The sequence below is a fragment of the Orbicella faveolata genome, unplaced genomic scaffold (genome assembly GCF_042242905.1).
Source record: "Orbicella faveolata isolate gen_17 unplaced genomic scaffold, um_ofav_v1 contig_35, whole genome shotgun sequence".
Taxonomy (NCBI): Eukaryota; Metazoa; Cnidaria; class Anthozoa; order Scleractinia; family Merulinidae; genus Orbicella; species Orbicella faveolata.
In genome coordinates this window covers 19641163-19661660 of record NW_028301564.1, presented here as the reverse complement: position 1 = coordinate 19661660, position 20498 = coordinate 19641163, and the positions used below count along the sequence as shown (strand labels likewise).

Below are 20498 nucleotides of genomic sequence, written 5' to 3'. Positions count from 1 at the left end.
AAAGGAAACACATCTGAAAGTTAGCAGTAACCTGCTCCTATCACAGCAGAAAGAAAGTAGGAAGTTTGCATGCTGACACTTCTGAGCCGACAGTTAAAATTTTGACCAATTCTCATCTGCAAGTTCAGCCCCATACAGACCCGCCGTTAATGAATTGTCTTCGTTGGATATAAACGACACACGTCAATGTACCCTCCCCCCGCCCCTTCGCTCCCCCTCCCCCTTTCTGTAGTCTTGAACACGTAACAATATGCAACCAGCTTTAATCACGAAATCTCACTCATACCGGCTGTTCAATAACCTCGTTAATTGTCTTTACGGTCAAAGAACTAATATATTGTTATTTCAATAACATTCAGGAAGGATTATTTCATTTCCAGACGAAAAAAGTGACCAGTTCAAATTAAATACGATGAATACCAGCTGTTTTTATTTCGTCTGCTTTTCTTCTTTGGCTTTGGTCGCCATATTGGTTTCTTTGGTGCAGGGGGTGAATTGGACGCAGCTATCCTGTCTTTAAGAGCTTGCAAGCAAGAAAAAAACAATACATATAAGTTAAATAAGAGAGTAAAACAAGGCTGAAAATATGATTACCACTTTCGACTTTTTGTGAAAGTTCGTTATCGCGGTTCAAGAGTGGTTTTTGGTTAAATGTTCAGATAAGCAGCTCATTATTAAACTACGTCTTTATACACTTTGCATGCATTAGCAATTTATGACATTTATGGAACCGTCAGAGTTAGAACAACTCGCACCGGCATATGTTCTCACTAGAGGATCCAACATAGATTTGGCGGGATGCGGGATAAGATTAAAAATGATGGCGGGAGTGGATTTGCTCATTTTGCATTTTGACAGGGAGGATGCGGGATAGTTTTAAAATTGATGGAGAGTGTGTGATTAAAACAGAAAATCTCATGTAACGGACGTTACACGAGAACTGACACACTAACCAAGCGGGATCGGGATAAACATTCTGAGTTGGGTGGGATAGCGGGATTGAGCCAAAAATAGCTAGTGCCATCTAGTGGCAGGATGCGGGACTGAAAAGTCAACGTTGTAACCTTCTAATCGAAGCAACTGTCCAATATCAAAACAAATCAGAACAAACTTTCCGATTTACCGACCAATCGAGGTCAAAACCAACAATAGTGTGACTTCCGCGCTCAACAACAGTTGCATCTTTTTACTTCAAGTACTGATTGGATTATTTGGTGCTGCTGCTTTCTGCTTTCTAGTAAACTCCGAGCAAGTTGAACCTCTAGTGCTTGAAATTCAACATCGACCATTTAAGGAGGTTTGGTACTAGTAACATCGACAAAGGAGAAACTTTGGCGTCTGGGAACGAGACCAAATGGATTTTGTGTGACACAACTCACCATCTTCGTCGAAGGAAGTCAACAACACATTTAAGGATCAGGTGGAAGGCAAGGAGAGCAAAATTCACAGCGAAAACTGTGGGTATCAAGCAGAAGACATCTTGCCAGGTCGCGGCAATGATGCGAGCTTGAATACTTCTCACAGGGTCTGTTCGGAAAAAGTAGGACTCGGTGAAAATGAAACCACTAAACATTACAAATCACTAACTAACCAAAGTAAGGTTTACTGCATACTGAACATTAGTTTATTGAGAAATTTGGGGTGTTGGGCTGGCAATTTCCTGAGGTGTGAAATCTTTTTCTAACCTTTACTTTATGCATAATTTTTTTGGGTGAACAATAACTTGGGCGAGAAGTCAAACTCTGGACCCGGAAAGCACTAGCTCGATATTTTTCCTATGGCTCCCTTATACTTATTTTTTCTCAGCTGTTTTTGCTGTGCTGGACATTTTTTAGGAATTCTTCCCCCCCCCCCCCCCCTCCTCAAAAAATAATGGTCCGTCCCTAAGGTGTATAAGTTCTGAACTAGAGAAAAGGGGTGTTTTAAGGCCGTCTTTCATTAAAGCAGGATTCGCCATTTCTGTTACCGCACGCAGACTGCACAGATCAAGTTTTCCAGTTCCAGGCTAGGTAACAAGGCGGTTGTCCTTTAGACTTAGATTTTACTTGCCATTAAATTGTAATTAATAAATAAATAAATAGATAAACATGTTCTTCACTTACTGTGTGAATATCCATTGTAAAATTTGACAGCAGCGTCAGTTACGAAGTTTCCAGGGATAAATAGTTTTCCAGTCGATATAAGTCCATTCCAGGTCCATCCAGTTATTAACGCAAGTCCATTCCAGATCCACTCGGCCATCAATTTAAATCCGTTCAAGAGCCACTCGCCCATCCATGCAACTCCATTCCAGACCCTACCAGCCAGTACGGCCTCGTCCCAGATCCACTCGGCCATCCATGTAATTCCATTCCATACCTTATTTAAGCAATAGGCCACAGGTTTTAATAGTTTATAGGCTGATAAACCACGCAGGATGTTGGAAGAACACTCGAAGAATTCGTAAATCACGAGCTGCAGGCGAGTGATTTACGAATTCTTCTCGTGTTCTTCCAACATCCCCAGCGGTTTATCATGCCTCTAAACCATAGAAACTTGTGGTCTATTGCTTTTATATAATAATTCAGAAGACACGCGAAATTTCCATGAGTTTGCTAGCACAATAAACCATAACCATTTGTATTTGTATAATGTATATCCAGACGTCCTAACTTGTCTCGACGAGATTATACTTAATCTATTTTATCTTATCTTTTACTAACTTATAATTTTTATTGTATATATACATATTGTAATTATTTATTACGTGCTTTTATTATGTTATTTTAAACTCCTAGTATAGTTCCACTGTTTAAGGAGTATACTTATTAAAGATTAAAGATTAAAGATAGCTGATTGACCAATCAGAGCGCACGCATTTATTTGATTATTATATAAAAGCCATTTTTTACAGCAACTGTCTAATTTCTCGCGCGCTGATTGGTTCTTTTTTATCATCGATAAGAGTATAGACGGATAAAATTTTAATTTATGCAAGCATTCAAGTTCAACTTTCAGCTGTCAAACTGTCAACTCTTTAACCAATGAGATTTTTTGGACTTCTTAAAGTAGCTAATCAAAAAGCGAGAAAAGCTATTGACAATGTTCGCGTCATTTTGAATAAAATTCACTTATCTTTGTTTACGGCAAGTTTACGTCGTCTTTTCCCCTCATTTATTTCTGGCATTTGACCATTTTGGGGTCTTGTTATTGTAAAAACAAAATGACGTCAGTTTTTTTATGCGTCTGTCCTCTTATTGATGATACATTTCGTCATAACATTGTCAAAGTTTACTGCGAACCAGTCGCCTGCGGTTCGTGGTTCCACAGCCACTTTGACAATGTTATGACGCAATTTATCGTCAATAAGAGGACAGACGCATAAAAAAACTGACGTCAATTTGTTAAATCACTGTTATGTCAGAACACTTGCTCAAAGCACGTGCAGGCTTTTTTACATCGATCGCAAACTCTCTGAGCAGCCATTTTGAACGTTGTACTCTGCCAAAAGTTATGTCAACTAGAGTTGAACAAGACTTTGTCCTTGAAGAGGTGTCATCCGGATTTGTTCAAAAAGAACTGCTCAAAATGAAGTCAACTAAAGCTACTGGCCTCGATGGAATTCCTGCTCGATTACTGAAAGATGCAGCAAATGAAATATCTAGACCAGTCGCCTACCTCATAAATTTAACAATTTCTACCTGTATGATACCATCTGAATGGAAAACTGCAAAGGTAACTCCAATATACAAATCGGGCGATAAGAGCGACCCAAATAATTATCGTCCGATTTCAGTCCTTCCGTTGATTTCTAAAGTAATGGAACGAGCAATTCAATCACAGCTTGTAGCATTTCTAATCAGAAACTATTCCTTGTCAGTGCATCAATCAGGATTCCGTAAGAAACACTCCACTGAAACAGCCACTGTACACTTTGTTGATCACATTTTAGAACAAATGGATAAACAGATGATTACCGGGTCTATTTTTATAGACCTAAAAAAAGCGTTCGATCTCGCTGACCACCTCTGCCTGCTCCACAAACTAGAACATTATGGAATTAGAGGGAAAAGTTTGAAATGGTTCGAAGACTACCTTACAGCTCGATCCCAGAAGGTCAAATACAACCAAGACGAATCATCGAGCTTAACTATTAGTTATGGGGTTCCCCAAGGGTCCATACTGGGCCCGATACTATTTGTGATATACATCAATGATCTCCCGCAAAGTCTACTGAAGTCACAAATAGGCATGTATGCCGACGATACTGTTATATATTTCTCTGATTCCTGTCCAGATATCATCAAGCAGGTTCTTCAAAACGATCTTACCAATGTTGAGAAATGGTTAGTAAGCAACAGGCTGATACTCAATCAGAGTAAAACTAAATGGATGCTGTTTGGAACTAGGCAAAAACTAGAACACTGTCCAGACTATAAAATAGAGCTTCACGGGAAAAACATTGACAGAGTATCAAGCTTCTGTTATTTAGGGGTAACACTAGATGAGAATCTTTCATGGAACGAACATGTAGAATTGATTTGTAAGAGAGTAAGAAAACGTCTCGGCCTGCTGTCACGCATACGACCCTACCTTACTCTAAAAGCTGCTAAATGCGTGTATAATTGTTTAGTTCAGCCGATTTTTGATTACACTAACACGGTATGGGATGGGCTGTCAATCGGTTGCAGTAACAGCTTGCAACGTCTGCAAAACAGAGCAGCACGCATTATACAAAGGAGGGCAACAACCGAAGGATCTTTTAAAATGTTAGGGTGGGTGGATTTGGAAACCCAAAGAAAAGTCCACAAATGCATTTTAGTTTTTAAATGTTTAAATAATTTAGCTCCTCCATATTTGTCGGATTATTTTATTAGAAATTGCAACGTTCATTCTTACAACACGAGGAAAAGGAACGACATGCACTTGCCGAAACCCAAGTTAACGCTAGGGAAAAGGACTTTCAGATACTCTGGTGCGCTTCATTTTAATAATTTACCCACTACAATAAAAGAAGCAACATCGCTCCCCATTTTTAAAAATCTTCTTAGACTTTATTTTAGAGAGTAGTTTTTATTTTTAAATTTTTATAATTGTAAACGTAAATCTCTATGTATAGAAATTTAATGTAGTCTTAATTTACGCAGGGCCCCTTTTGATACCAGCCAAGTGCTGATTGGGCCACCCTGCCCAAATAAAGTTGACCTTGACCTTGACCTTGAGGGAGCCTGGGTCGGACTGTTTCATAGATGGGACATGTGGGATTTCGGAAAGACTCCTTGGACTTGTGGATCTAAAAATGTATTACAGAAGAAATAGCAGATGAATGCGACAATATTTCAAAATGACCAAGGAGTAAAAATTATTCCAAAAGCTCTCGGACACGTATAAAAGTCAGATTTAACTCAAAACACGTAAAGCCTTTTAATCGGGAGTATTTAATAAGGTTTAATGAACGAGAAAAATATAGGCCTTCCTTCACGAATTAAGGTAAGACCCCGTTCACGCTACGCCGGAGAAGTTTGAAGACGGCGTTTTCACTCTCTCGATTACCAGCCGCTGTTCGGGAAACGTAGAGCGGACGCGAGAAAGCGGCGGAAATCGAGCCTAAACAATCACCGAACAATTTGGATTTGTGTTTGAGGAAAACTCGGGCTAGGAAATCACACGATTATCGTGATGTTATCGCCTTTCCAAAAGCTCCGTTTTCAAAATGTTGTCCGTCCACACTAAAACGCAAAGCCGGCGTTTTCAAATTCCTCCGGTTTGAAGAGCGTTTTCGAAAAGCTCCTTTTTCGAGACGGATTAGTGCGGACAACAGGCCTAACGGTAGAAATAAAGCTGTGTTTTCAAATTTCTCAAGTGTAGTGTGGACGGGGCCCAAATGTTTAATACTTTGTCATGTTTGGATGTCCTGTTATCATTGGGTGATCTGTTGACATTCGTCGAATCTATTTTCTCAGGCATTTTCAAAACTCATTTCATGTCCAGTCTGATGGAATCGATTTAACAATGCAATCCTGCGGAGGAAGAGAAACATTGCGGAGTGATTAGAGGTAACAGCCACCCATGTAGTCAAAAAACAATAAATAAATACGCAACAAGCAAACTAACAAAAACATGATCCTTGTCTATCCAGCTTCCAGTAATGATTGTTCCATGGATAAATCTTCGAACAAATCTTGTTTTTCAACAGCTTTAGGAGTTTCTGCAAAAAATAAAATGAAAATAATCAACAACAACTGTCGGGCTATGTATTCTGGTTTTTAAGATAAATTTCGACACTTGATGGAACCATAATTAATGCAAGATATTAACATATAATATATTCCTTGTCTAAATTAAGAAGGACAAGAGAAAAGAGCGATTAAAATCGTGGCAAAATTATTTCTATGAAAACTATGGCTGCTGAAAGAAGTGAACGTAATAACAACCGTAGAGGTGCGCGCGTCAAAACAATTTGAATAAAGCACGCGCGCATCACCCATGAAGATCACCACGGCGACCGCAATGCATCAGCAAAAGAACTTTTGTTTGTAAAATTTGCCATTGGTGAACACATCTGTAACCTAAAGGTTAGAGTCAACAATGTTCTCTCTAAGCAAATAAAACTCTTTGACAATTTGGATTTTGTACTGTCTTCAAGTTGAAATTTGAGAGTGTGATTAATTAAAGAGTGGGAAAAGAAAAAAGTACAGGAGAGAACTCAGAGTCTGAAAATACGCAAAAAAGTCTTACCTTCTCTGTTAATTAAGCGGATGCGTGAGATATGCTAACAGTAAGAAAAAATATCATCGCCATAAGCGGAAATACCAACTTCATGCTTGCAACAAATCTTTTTTCTTCTCACGATGAACGCACTGCTGGTTTGTTCCGCGAAAAGAACAAACCAAAGGTTGACATCACAAACAGTTTTTATGACGCTTGCTTGCGTGCTCTAGAACTTGCGCGCGAGATTAGTAGGTGGCTCGTCCTCAGTTTTCTTCGGCTAAGGGAACAACTAAACTATACTACTTGGTAAATGAAACACGCACGAATCTCCAACCATCAAAGTTGGGTGTCTGTTGGTCTGCTCTGCTTTTGTGGTACTTCAATGGTGATTTGACCGGATTTCGCCTAATAGAAACACGCAAACGGATTGAGCCAAGAAATACATCCCATTCACTTTTATTACTCCCTATTATACCTTTGGTACAAATGGTATTACGTCACCGATGCTACGTAAAATACTTTTTCTTGGCATTTTTTTGCCAACTTTTGCAAAGCCAGGAAAGACTTTCTCAATTTTGATATAGATTTGGACATATGCCACTTGACAAGAAACAACACATTAACCGAGTAAGCCGCGTGTTATATTTCACAGTCAATTTCCATTTCCAACCATTGAAATATCTGTCTATATTACTGCCTGATCAAAGTCATGGAGGAATTGGACGTGCTGGGTAGTACGATTTACAAGAGAGCAGTAACTTACTCTTGTTTTCCCACAAAATGCTAACAATGGAAACAATCAACAGGAAAAAAAGATTAATGGCTAGTGAAGAAGAAAAGAGCAAACATAAAGACACCAGGCTATGTCAGAAACCAGTCACTCGGCTAATTGGCTCCTGCTAATGTAGAAAAGCGTAGCAGTAGCTCCTAAGCTATCCCAAAGCCGTGTGAGAGTCCTCCCCTGAGTCCCCTTCCTGCGTCGCGGGGAGGGGCTATTGGGGACGTGGTGAACATCACCCATTGACAACGAAAATTGACGTTGTTGTGCAGTGAGCGGCAGACAAGTCTAAAGCCAAATTCGATTTTGTCCAGGACACAGAGAGTTGAGGACAGTCTTTCGTCAGGAAATAACGTACTACGTTGAGCAGATAAATCAATTGGTTTATTTCAGTGTTATCATTCAAGATCGACACGAATAGCTGTTTGATAGCAATTTTACGCCTGGCAAATAGATAGCCTGAAAATTAGATCGTTAATATCAGCCTAAATCCTGTTGGCTTTTCAAAATATAAATAGCTATTTTGTAGACGGCTGATTTGCATTTTGAAAGCATGCTTCGCGGACCTATCGATATCTTTAAACCACGTCTGCACTACTGTTTTCATTTGGTCAGCACCGTTCCATGGTGAAGTAGAAATTCAAAATGGCGTCGGAACCGGGCTTTGTTCCGACTGCTGTGAATGTGGACATTGAAGGCGATATTACGGTCCCTGGTGCTCCTGATGAGGATGAGGGACCTAGTACATTAGACGAACCAGTTTCAGCGACATTAGTGAGTTGTATTTCTGCGTCATTTCATTCATTTTGAAGCTCTGATCTTTCGTGAAATCTTTTGCAAGCTAAGAGATCATCGATTCATGTTCTTTCCTGTTTAATTTGCCTGTCATTTACACTTAATGTTCTGGTTTCTGATATGCTGTTTCATATTTAGAAGCGAGATTTAGCAGCAGTGGGCAAGAAATTCTTCCATGTACTTATTCCAAGACAGAGCAAAAGCTTACTAAGAGATTGTAAGATATGTTTTACTCTTCGTCGTTTATGTCATCTTATCTTGATAATAAACTTGGCATCATTCTGGATAATTTGTAATCCATCGCGTACAAAGAACAGTTAAGTCATAACTATGGCTTATATCTTTCTTTCAGGGGATCTTTGGGGACCTTTGATCCTTTGTGTACTTCTCGCGATGTAAGTACAAAATTAACGTTTAACTTATTAAAACAATTTTTTGTTATAACCTTACATGTATGCACTTAAGCCTGCATATTGGTTTTAGTCTTGGCCTTGCGGTAAGACATGTGCTCAAAAATTACGTATGCTTGGAGCTCATGAAAGCGGGCTGTAGCAATACATCATATTTTATATCTGATTAATATTTACATTGCCCTTGTGAATATGTTTATGTTAATAGCATTTTTGTAGAAAGCTCAGGTATCCTTGGTGTCAAAATTATCAGGTCGATGTTTTCTGTAAGAAGCCTAATACAAATCTCCAGATTGCACTTTCAATTTATTTTAAATAAGCATTTAAGCAGCAGCTAAAAGGAATCATTTAATTGACTAACTTAAGAACTTTAATAAAACTTCAAATGATTTATTTTTTTCATATTTGCCATCAGCCTGACAATGTAATGTTATCCCTTACAAAACAGTAACCATCTCTATGCAAAAATTTTGGCCTGTTTTGAATTCATTCAGATCAAATGCTAGGAGATCGAGACTCAGAGATAAAATCAGGAGACCAAAATGAGTATTACAAACAAATGTTTGAAATGTCATTGTTGTAACAATTTCATTTTCCACCAAAACCCGCAAATTGTTAACAGGTGTTTTTGTGAGAGAAGAAAACATTTTTTCATGTTGGTGCATGAAAAAGTTCTGTTATTGTCAGCACAGATTCTAAAAGGATGGATATTCAACTGTGAAACTTGTCTATTCTGAATAGTTTAGTCAAGCTATCAGTAACACAAAAAGTGAAGTCAAACTGAAGCTGATATTTAAATTATTTGGCAGAACATCAAGTCAGTATGCCATTCCCGGAGATGCCAACTGCAATAAACTTGAAAACCAGGGGAACACCAATTTAATCTTCTGCAACGTGGAAAGACATTGTTTAAATTACAGCCCACTGAATTTAAAAATGTGTAAAATATCCAATAATATTTCCCCTGAAATACCAAGAATTAGCCAAACTTAAGTGTCACAGTTCCCACTTCTTGTTAATCTACATCCATCTGCATTAATCTTCCCCATCCTTGCTTCTTTATGGTTAATTATTATCTCTTTGGTGTTTCTCTATCTTAGTAAAATACCATTTTAAGGTTTTCTTCAATGCAAAGGCAATTTTGCAAATGACCAAGCTCTTTTAAACACTGTTTCGGTATATCCCATGGATTGAGTGACCTGTACAGAATACTGGGAGAGTTGACCTCTACCCAGGAGAGTTGGCATAGATGCATTTCAGTATGTGAATTTATTCTGGCCATGATTTGTCATTTTCCTGCACAATCCTTGCCCAGTGTGATTTTGGCCTCTTAACGTCATCTATGTATCTGCCTATTAATTCCTTTAGCACAGTTGGTTATAGATTAGAATACATAGCTTGCCATAGAATTGTAGTACTCCGATACTTTCATACAAGAAATGAACTTGGAAGTCTGCAGTTTTTTGCAGTCTGATGTAAGACTAACCTTGATGTTTGCATTAATTCTTGTGAACAGGATGCTTCAAGGCCATACAGTGGTAGACAGCAACAATGATGGTGGACCGCAGTTTGCCGAGGTGTTTGTTGTGGTGTGGGTAGGAGCTATAGTCGTCACTGTCAATTCAAAGTTACTTGGTGGTACAATGTAAGTATAAATGAAGAACTGCACAATTAACATCTAAAGTACTGCTGTTTTCACTTGGAAAAGCATTGCCCTTGACTTAGTGCCCCGCATGAATTAGCTATTTATACATGTACATAAGTGGCTCTGATAATAATATTGAAGCACACTTGAGCTCTAAAGTGGTGCTTATTGAAAGAGGATTACTGGTACATCTCTATATAGCTGCTTGGCTTCAATATCCATGTAGTAAATAGAGTGGCACTGATGTTGTTAAGGAGGCTGGCACCAATTTTCAGAACTTTTTCAAAAGCTATACTTGTTTGCTATGTGCAACTTTGGTATCACATAAATGCCCAGCCATTAGTGAACCAATAATGGTAATCTCTATGCCATAATAAGTTACCATAGTGACCATACAACCTGTTAAAAACACCCTTAATTTTACCATTAAATGTTTATAACTCAAAAATGAGTTCGGTAGCCTGCGAATGGAGGCGTATTTCCAGCTGTCGCTTGTCTCTGCCAAAAATAACGTCTGCGAACCCAAGCCAGGAAATGATTTCTGTGATGTAGGAATTTTAAGTCAATCACAGTTTAGCTCGAGTAGCCCCAGAACTACTGCGCGAGGTATTCGCTGCGAGGAGCACTTGAGTTCCATTCTATCATGGAATCTGATTGGCCAAGGAGAAACAAAAGTCATTACGTGACAGAAATCATCTCCTGGCTCAGGTTTGCAGACGTTATTTTTGGGTGAGACAAGCGACAGCCGGAAATACGTCTGCATTCGCAGGCTATGAGTTTGGTGACCCCCATTTTTTTATTATTGAATTGTGATAAGCATGATAAGATGCAACTTTTTGCAAAGTTTAGAAATGTCTGTGCAGAGGGTTCAGAGCCATCTTAAATTTTTAAGGGCTTGTCTGATGTGGCATATCGTCTGGTCCAAGGGATGTATTTTCTTTTTTGGCAAAGTAGTTGAGCCCCCCATCCAAGGTCCTGTTAGCAGCTAAATTAAGATGACAGCAATCTGGCCTGACTGCATAAAATCACAAAAAAATGATGGTAAAAAATTGACATTTACCTGTCAAGACACAAGTAACTGTCAAATTCCCTTACTAATTTTCCATAAATGAAATATCATGTCAGGTTATTTATTCACAAGTTTTAATGACACAACTAGCTAACTTCTTTTGAAATGATCATCATTTAGATAAACTCCCCACATGTGAAATGTACATCGTGGAGAACAGTATTTATAGAGAGAATTTATATGTAAATTTATACAAATTAAGAGAGCGATTACCATTACTTGAGTTCACACTAGCAGTGTAATCAGACTGTGCCCTTAGCAGCAGTTGAAACAAAATTTAAACTAACTCATGGAGGGTGGGTGGAGCGATCCTGTTACTGATTGGCTGCATAGAACTTATTCTTGTGCCCATATTTTGTTACAAGTTCAGTTTAGAAGTATAGATCTGTCAGCAGATAGAATGCAAAGTTTCTCTGTCGAGCACACAAATTGCAGCTTGATGGGGTTCCCCTGTATGGACAATCAGCAAATTTATATCTTATGGGGTTTAACTCCACCTGACTGCCACTGATTCATGTATCCTGCTTGAGCATAGCCCAATGGCTGAATATTGGCAAACTGGCTAAACAGACACCTTTTATAGTATGATCTGGGAGATTGGCAGATTAGATATTCCAGTATGAGGTTTTTTGTACATTTTAAGGCCCAGTACTATTAAGAGAAAACTCACGATTAAAAAAATAATTGATGGCTGATTTTAATATCTAGAACAGCCCAAACTTACAGTAATAACCAAATGGACTGCCAAAGATAGTTTATGTGTAATTTATGAAGCAGGGAGTAGGGTCAAAACATTGGCTAAACAGTGTTACTGAATTTGCCATTGCAGATCATTTTTCCAGAGTGTTTGTGTTCTTGGATATTGTATTCTTCCCTTGGACATAGCTCTAACAGTGTGTCGACTCATATTAATCACCAAGCAGACTGCGGCGTTATTTGCTGTTAGATTTATTCTCGTCATATTGGGATTTGCATGGTCAACATTTGGTAAGTTAGGCTGATGTTTGCATTATGTAGCCTGTGTTACTTCAGTTTTATCCATAACTCCCCGGGGATATTGGGCTGGAAATTCTTCTTTGCTAATAAGGCCACGTGGTCATGTACAGCCACTGCTGCCCTGCTCCACAACAAAAAACCAACTTGAAATTGATAACAGTAAATGAACCACCCTAACAGGTTTGTGAAGCTGATGTTGCAAGCATTTGCCTTTTGCTCTTAGGGCTAACGCTTAAAATGTTGACTTCACAAACTCACTACAGCAATAAATTTACCTTTATCAATTTTATAGAGTTGATAAATGGCTTTTAATTACTACTTGCTCTCATTTTCTATGAGTGACAGGCCACTTGACAGTTTGACTGTTCCCTTGTAGAAAAATCAGACTAGTGAATTAAATACATGTAGAGTAAAAAAGGAACAATGAAAGAGAAATCGCTCTATAGAGCATTTCTGTTCATTTCAATGTTTTTAAATATTTATTTTCACTATTTGCACTTTTGCAACCAATTTTTTTTTTTTTTTGCTGCTTGTGGCTTACTTACTAGTTTTTCTTTTCTTTCCTTTTTTTTTTTTTTTTTGAGATTTTAAAGTGCACCCTTACAACAGTGTTCCCTACAAAGCTTGGCCCCTCTCCCTCGGTCTGGTTGAACTTTGTACAGCAATTTTTGAGGGGCGACAAGAGGAAGACAAATTGTCACCTAGAAAATCCTAAGTTAATACTTCTTCTAGTATCAAAGCAAAATACATTTTCAGAAAATATACTGCTTTTTTACTAAATGCGAGTATTTAACTACTCCAGAATAGGCTTTACAAAACGAAAGCTTTTTGACATCCTGCCGAGTACCAACGCAAATAATCCTTAATTTTCGTTCACACCCTCATATGTCTAAAATTTTGACCACTTCCAAATTTCGACGTTGATATTTAAGCTGGCCTTTCGACGACCAAAAATCTCGAATAAACGCGTGGAAGACAAGAAAAGTATTAATTTGACCCCAGTAGATTTGTTTACTTAGAAGTTTTTCGGATCCCGTGACACGTAAACAATGTTCTATTACCGGCGGAGTATGCGGCTAAACTACAGTGATGTCAAAATCCATTGCAATCGGTGGTATTCAATTTAGCGTTGTGTTACTACTGTTTCTGTTCCTGAGCCTGTCCTTCGGGTTTTTGCACAGTTTCATCGGCAGTATTTTGAGCTCCTTCTTCGGGTTTTTGAGCTGCCGCTGTTTGATCGTTGGGCATATTTTCCGCCGGCGGATTGTCTTGCCTCAGCGGTCCTGGTGGCTCTTTCCCGGGGCAAACACCTTTATCGCACTCTGCCGTTTCGCTGTCGGGCCCCACACACGGGTTACCTTCGTTACTCGGTGGCGGATTTGTGCAGGTTCGTGTTCTTGTCATGGTTCCTTTTCCACACGTTACGGAACACGGTCCGTACTCACTCCATGCCGAGTAACCGCCGTGTATCGGGCAATCGTGAGTATTACATGGCTCTTCCTGTTTGGTTTCTCCTTCGCAAGGTTTGCCGCCGAACACAGGCGGTGGGTTGTTGCATTGCCGAGTCCTGGATCTTTTTCCTCCTCCACAAGTTTTGTCGCACTGCGAGTAGGCGCTCCACTCGCCGAATTTTCCGTCCACAGGGCAGATTTTCAAAAAGCAAGGCTTCTGATCCTTGTCAGGACCGAAGCGATAGCAATCCTTGCCGTATTTGCCCGGTTTTGGTTGTTCGCACAGGCGATAGCGTGTTTGAATGCCTTCGCCGCACTCCTTGCTGCAGTTACTCCATGCACTCCATTCAGTGTAGCCGCCATCATCAGTAGCTCTGTGGTACGCGTAATACCCCCCGACAACAAAACAGCACAGAGCGAGAGAAAGGCCAAGCGTTGGTAAAAACCTTCTAGAACACATGATCGCAGAAAAGCAGATGTGCTCAGCGATACTGAATGTTGTTTATTTGTTGCAGCTCGAGTTCTGAACAAACGCTCTCAGCATCAACCTTGATCGAGTCTTCGGAACGATCGTTTAGCAACTCATTTGTATCGTTGTCGATTTCCTTTTTGATTATTGGTGGAACACATTATGCATTATTTACACGTGGCAAGCAAGCGTGATTTTTGCATAAATTTGTATATTAGTGACGGAAACCCATTGAAGGCATTGGAGTTTCAGTCAATAACCTCTCCTCTGGTCTGAGCGTTCGCGATGATTCAACTAGCAAAAATCGAGTGACTCTTCCGAAATCTAAGGGTCTGCTAGTAATACCGAGAGTAAACTTTACTTGAACTTGTCCAGCGGAGAGGAATAAAAGGATAATACGAAATGAAATACCAATCAAGCACCTCGATGTTGCTGAGGTTCGGTTGTTACAGTAATCTTTTTTTTCAATTTTTTTTTTTTGGAGGTGGAGACAGGGCTGGGATTACTGTTGGAGAGATATCGAGCTTAGTTTTCGGGGTTTTTGTTTGTGGGGGGGGGGGGGGGGGGGTTGAGGGGGAGGGGGAGGGGGAGGGGGAATTCGAATTAATGCTGTTGAACCAGACATTTTTCGTGGCCTTTTTTGCTACGACTCAGTCGCAAGTCGAAGATATGCTACTAAGGCTACGTTCGTTGTTACGATATGAAGAGTGCGGCCTTCTTTATAGCATCTTGATTTTGTTTAGCTTCCTCAACTGCGTGTTAACGGCATAGAAACAGTCAAAAACGGAGAACTGTAGATTTTCCGCTTCGATGACTCCATCATTTAGGTGGATCTCGGATCTTTGCTTTTATTACAAACAAAGAGCTCTTGCCTGCTACAAAGACGCAACATAATCACGCACTAGTGCTTTTTCAACCGTTTCAACCTGGTTTGAGGCTGGTTGAAAAAGTTGATTAACCACACAAACCGAAAACGGTTTTTCCCAAATAGAACACGAAACAACCCAACCAACCAGAAACGGTTGATCCCAGTAGAACACGACCTTAGTGTCCCCTCGGTATATTGTGCTTATTCTATTCACTGTAGTTAATATTAATTGTATAGAAATGTATACTATATTTATTGTGTGGTTGAATTCTGTTTGAAAACGAATCCTCGTGCAAAACCTTTCAGATGAAGATGAGTTTTATTTGCATAAAAATGAACCTGTAGGCGGAACACATTTTCATATGAGTGGTTTCAAAGGCAAAATGCATCTCGGTCTATTCAAATTTGCATTTGTAGTCTTCTTAACGTCCTAAACGAGACTTTGATTTTGCTATTTTTAGAGGACTTTTCTTCAAATTGATAGAAACTTTTTAACGTTTTAGTTTTTAAAGTAAGACAAAGATCAAAGAGATTTCTAACTGTAGCGTTGTCACAATCTAATAAACAATTAAATTATGAGCTCGAGTTAACAAACTGACGTCAGTTTTTTATGCGTCTGTCCTCTTATTGATGATAAATTGCGTCATAACATTGTCAAAGTGGCTGTGGAACCACGAGCCGCAGGCGAGTGGTTCCGCGGTAAACTTTGACAATGTTATGACGAAATTTATCATCAATAAGCGGACAGATGCATAAAATACTGACGTCAATTTGTTTTTTACTATAACAAGACCCCAAAGTGGTCAAATTCTGTGAATAAATGAGCGGAAAAGACGCCGTAAACTTGCCGTAAACAGAGATAAGTGAATTGTATTCAAAATGACGCGAACATTGTCAATAGCTTTTCTCACTTTTGATTGGCTTCTTTAAGAAGTCCAAAAAATCTCATTGGTTAAAAAGTTGGCAGTTTGACAGCTGAAAGTTAAACTTGAAAGCTTGCGTAAATTAAAATTTTATCCGTCTGTACTCTTATTGATGATAAAAAATGAGCCAATCAGCGCGCGAGAAATTAGACAGTTACTGTAAAAATTGCTATCACGTGATAGATGACGAGGGCGCAGCCCGAGTCAACTATCACGCGATAATTAGTATAAATCTACTAGCGTTCTATCACGAATGCCGATTGGCTACGCTAAATAATTAGATTATGAGCTCGAGATTTCTATCGCATGATAGTTGACGAGGGCGCAACTATCACGCAAAGAAATCGAGAGCGAATAATCTATGAAAGATTTCTATGCGTGATAGTTAACTCGGGCTGCGCCCTTGTCAACCATCACGCGATAGAAATCTCGAGTTCATAATCTAATTGTTTAGCGTAGCCAATCGGCATTCGCGATAGAACGCTAGTAGATTTATACTAAGGTAGAATAGACGGACTTGTTTTAAGTAAAGAAAAAATAATTGTAAATATACTTTACAATTTTCAACCCATGAAACATCTGTAGAAGAGCGCTCATGAACTAGTTGTGGCTTGTTCACTTATCGAATAGAATTTGAGTGTTGGTCTTTGTGGTAGGGACTAAAACCGGAGAACCCTTTCTTCATACTCTGGCAAACCAAAAAATAAAACACGAACGAGAACGAGAAAACAAAAACAACAACGAGAAAAAAACAAGAAGGCCATCGTTTCATAAAAGTCTCCACCTCGTCTTAAGTGTTGGAGTGAACTCTCTGTACAGTTCACAACTTACTGTGCACGAAACTAAGTTAACGCAGCTTTTCCATTTTTCTCTTTCTTTTACAGCCTCCATACAGTTCCTCGGGGATAGCCAACCAGCAAACAGGAAAGCTCTTGCTGTTTATCCGATAGCCTTGTTTTACTTCGTCATCAGTTGGATGATAATCTCTCACTCGGGTTAACAGTAAATACTGTAAATTACGCTTACTTCCGGGGCGCGCCCTCGTCACACAGGGAGGGAAATTGCGTGACAATCCGCGTCGGAAGCTTCGCCGAAATCTTTACCGGCGCCAGTGTTTAAAAGAACTGAAAACTTTCCTACTGGAATGCTCCCTTTTCCCTCTAGTCGACGGCACTTCGGATTTATTAACGCCACGTACAAAGTGCAGACATTATTGTCAAATTCCACGCAAATTTTTCTCCCGCGTGACACGCGGACATTAGCTGTCACGTTTGCCACTCGGGGCAGGGCGCTTTAAATTCGTAAATTATATACACTGCGGTAGTTTTCTTAATGAATTACTTACTCAAAAACTTGTGCGACAATTCTCAGATAGTACTCGTTTAATTAGCCTTTTTCCAAGCGATCTTTTGCCTCTCTGCCGTCGTGTTTCACTTGACGTTCGTTTTATGAAAACCAAAGTATTGCGCGAGGGGTCGTTTTGAAGGCAAAAGGCAACTCGGAAAAGGCCTATTTATTTTAATGTTATTAGCCTGGTTGGAAACAAAGCGATGACTAGTGTTAGCAAGTAATGCTTTGTATAAATAACAGCCCAAGTTGCATTTCACGAGGGAATTGGGGAGGGGGGGGGGGGGGCGGGGGTGTGGGGGAGTCGTGCCTTGGAGATGCGAACGAGTTTTCGGTGTTAATTATTAAATAATATTTTCCATTCACGTTGTTACTTTTGACGGTATTATTTGATTTAAGTACTTTCGCTTGGGTATGTTTATCATATCGTCAAATTTCACTTGAGAAATTCTTTCATTTGGACAGATGTGGCTGATGTATTTGATACCCGTATTTAGGAGGAAAGTTTCATGCGTTATTCGCGTAGGTCTTGGTTACGAGTAAGGGATATGAACAAATTTGAATATTTAAGTGTAAGGTCAATTAATTTCAATCCCCAGTCGAAGAACTATTTGAAACAAGCTGGCAGGCTTTGAAACGTAATCCTCTCTATGTGTAATATGAGAATGCCTTCTGGAAACTTTTCAGGAGTGCTTCATGACCGTTTTATATCCACTATTCTCTAAGGTTAGGGTTAGTCTTAGGCTTAGGGTAAAGTGGCGTCTCGTGGGATTGTCATTAACACAACATTTGGGTCATCTCAACTGGCCAATCACATCCTACCGAAATGACACAACACACCAATCAGGCGCCTTCGCGGAAGCAAGCAACTGGTGCCTTGCAAGCGCGAGAAAATATACAACCGCTGCTGAGCGCGGGAAAACATATAACCGCTGCCAAGAGTGGGAAAACATATAACCGCTGCCAATCGCGCGAAAACGCACGAGAGGCAATTCTCAATTGGTTTCGGTTGATTGGTGACATAACGCCGCCTTTTTAATTGGTTTTGGAGCACATTGTATGAGACTTCTTAACCGGTTAAGGTCATTGCCCAGTATTGCGTTGCGCATCCCTACTGCGCATAATTTAACGCGTGCTTAGCACGCGCGCATTAAAAAATGGCAGCTTTTTCTTTACGGCTGGACCTCGCCATAGAGGTAAATCGTCATTTTCTCGCAAACGAGTATGGTGGCCCATCATTTTTTTCTGTTGTTTTGAATTGAGTAATAAATTTCTCTGTGTAAAATAAATATGGACCAATTCTCAGTGTAGAACAAAAAACAATTGTCGGAAACGTGAATTTGACAAGCAATCGTGACTACAATCATGGTGCTATTATAAGGATTTATTGGGTATAAACAAGGTGCTGTTGTTCCTAAATGAACATGAGGACCCCTCATTTTTATTTCAAAATTTAAGTTCCTATAATATAAACAATCAACAGGCAAAGTTTCACAAAAATCTCAGTGCAGACTCTATTTCAGTGGAATGACCTCAAGGAGTTCAAAGACAAACATGCTGTTACTTGGTTTTGAGCAGTCAATCGAAAACGAATCTGCTATCAGTACAAAATTCAATGCGAATGCATGATACTTTTTTAAGAAATGTGAATCAGTATGTACCTGCCAAATTTACTGTCGAACCTAACTCTTAGGAACACTTCAGACACGTATGTTTGTTTTTGGGCAGTGTCCGTGCGCTAAGATGTTCAGCTTTCGACCAAGTTAACTTACTTAATCCTCTTCGTTCCTAAGTGGAACATAGGTCCTCAACTAGCGCGCGCCACCTAACCCTATTTTGTGCAGTGCCTTTTGCCTCATTCCACGTAACATGCTTCGCCGCCAACTCTGCCATTCTCGTGCGCCTCCAGCTGTTTTGGGGTCTCCCTCTCTTTCGCTTCCCCTGTGGGTTCCACTCTAGTGCCCTCTTGACTCGACCAAGTTAAGACTCGGGATAAATAAGTCTTGACTGTTTGGTTTTGTTGTTTTATGACACGGTGTTGTGTACGGGTGGAAAGAAGTACCCGCTTTCGGAGGGATCTTTTCAATAGAAGAGATATGTCCGCGTCCCCTCAATAAGATTGCCCGTTTATTGGAGATACCATGTGGAATGAACCTTTTTTCCACCCACTGGATCCCCAAGTTATTGGCCAGTAAAACTACATTTTAAGGCGGATATTTCAGGGGAGCTCCTTTACATTCTTTGTAGACCTTACAGGCTGGAAGTCACTTAAATTTTTAAAACGTCTAAGAACAAAAAGTAAATAACAAACAAAACAAAACGCACATATCAAGTGGCAATGTCGAAGAAAACGGCCAGGCTGGAAGTCACTTAAATTTTTAAAACGTCTAACACCAAAAAGCAAAATACAAACAAAACAAAACGCACATATCAAGTGGCAATGTCGAAGAAGACGGCCACAGTAGTTACAGATGGAAGTTATTTTCTCGAGGCTAATTGTGGAACAACTAAGTTGTAATCAATTAAAGGCTTAATACGTAGAGGTAATAGCGATTTTTCAGTAGCCATTTAAACTTACACAGATTATTTATGCCTTACGTTAAGTTGTGGAACATTTGAAATAAAACACAATTGTCAAATTGACAGTGGTTGTCCGACTAAAATATTCTATCTCGTTTCGCTTAGAGAGTTAGTAAACCAAAAATTGGACGGCCAACGTTAACGGGGAAATGGCTCCTGATCTCGCTTCTTTCACCGCACCTCATACACCTCGCCTTTGCTCTCACAAATTCTGCCGCTTCATTCCCTATAATGATCTCTAATATCTCATCCTTTAACCTGACTCGTCCCCAGTCATCTTCATACAACACGCGACACGGCGCACCGTAAGCAAGGGGTGTTAGGAAGGGGGAAGAGGAGAAGACGACGTCTCCCTCTCTCGCTTTCTCCCTACCCATCTCACCCTGCGTTCCCACCTCGCCCCATGCCGCGCGCAAAATGAAGTTTTATGAAGACAGCTGGGAACGAGTCAGCCCCTTGACTATTGGAACTCAGTCT

At 39.8% G+C, this 20498-nt stretch overlaps 3 protein-coding genes across 3 annotated transcripts; 1 reads left to right on the top strand and 2 right to left on the bottom strand.

The window, feature by feature from the left end:
* Positions 1 to 362: 362 nt before the first annotated feature.
* On the bottom strand, positions 363 to 2587 carry LOC149103663 (uncharacterized). The gene is made up of 3 exons (XM_089272810.1): positions 2103 to 2587; positions 1380 to 1527; positions 363 to 528 (listed from the first exon to the last, which is right to left on the bottom strand). The coding sequence occupies exons 1-3, from the start codon at positions 2335 to 2337 to the stop codon at positions 399 to 401; spliced, it is 513 nt and encodes a 170-aa protein (XP_089128936.1). The 5' UTR covers positions 2338 to 2587; the 3' UTR covers positions 363 to 398.
* Positions 2588 to 8088: 5501 nt separating this feature from the next.
* On the top strand, positions 8089 to 20086 carry LOC110056617 (protein YIPF6-like). Its single transcript, XM_089272725.1, has 6 exons — positions 8089 to 8242; positions 8402 to 8480; positions 8616 to 8658; positions 10190 to 10318; positions 12217 to 12374; positions 16979 to 20086. Exons 1-6 carry the CDS (start codon positions 8114 to 8116, stop codon positions 17092 to 17094), a joined length of 654 nt encoding a protein of 217 aa, XP_089128851.1. The 5' UTR covers positions 8089 to 8113; the 3' UTR covers positions 17095 to 20086.
* Positions 12320 to 14666, bottom strand: LOC110045207 (mucin-like protein). The gene has a single exon (XM_020750807.2). It carries the CDS (start codon positions 14292 to 14294, stop codon positions 13521 to 13523), a length of 774 nt encoding a protein of 257 aa, XP_020606466.1. The 5' UTR covers positions 14295 to 14666; the 3' UTR covers positions 12320 to 13520.
* Positions 20087 to 20498: the final 412 nt, after the last annotated feature.

Bases quoted from the DNA above. Each gene is read 5' to 3' on its own strand.
- LOC149103663 (XM_089272810.1), bottom strand. From the start codon at position 2,337: ATGGCCGAGTGGATCTGGGACGAGGCCGTACTGGCTGGTAGGGTCTGG. The intron at 1,528-2,102 runs GTAAGTGAAGAA...TTTTCCGAACAG, and splicing joins TTACAATGGATATTCACACA to ACCCTGTGAGAAGTATTCAA. The intron at 529-1,379 runs GTGAGTTGTGTC...TTTTTCTTGCTT, and splicing joins GACTTCCTTCGACGAAGATG to GCAAGCTCTTAAAGACAGGA.
- LOC110056617 (XM_089272725.1), top strand. From the start codon at position 8,114: ATGGCGTCGGAACCGGGCTTTGTTCCGACTGCTGTGAATGTGGACATT. The intron at 10,319-12,216 runs GTAAGTATAAAT...TTGCCATTGCAG, and splicing joins AAGTTACTTGGTGGTACAAT to ATCATTTTTCCAGAGTGTTT. The intron at 12,375-16,978 runs GTAAGTTAGGCT...TTTCTTTTACAG, and splicing joins ATTTGCATGGTCAACATTTG to CCTCCATACAGTTCCTCGGG.
- LOC110045207 (XM_020750807.2), bottom strand. From the start codon at position 14,294: ATGTGTTCTAGAAGGTTTTTACCAACGCTTGGCCTTTCTCTCGCTCTG.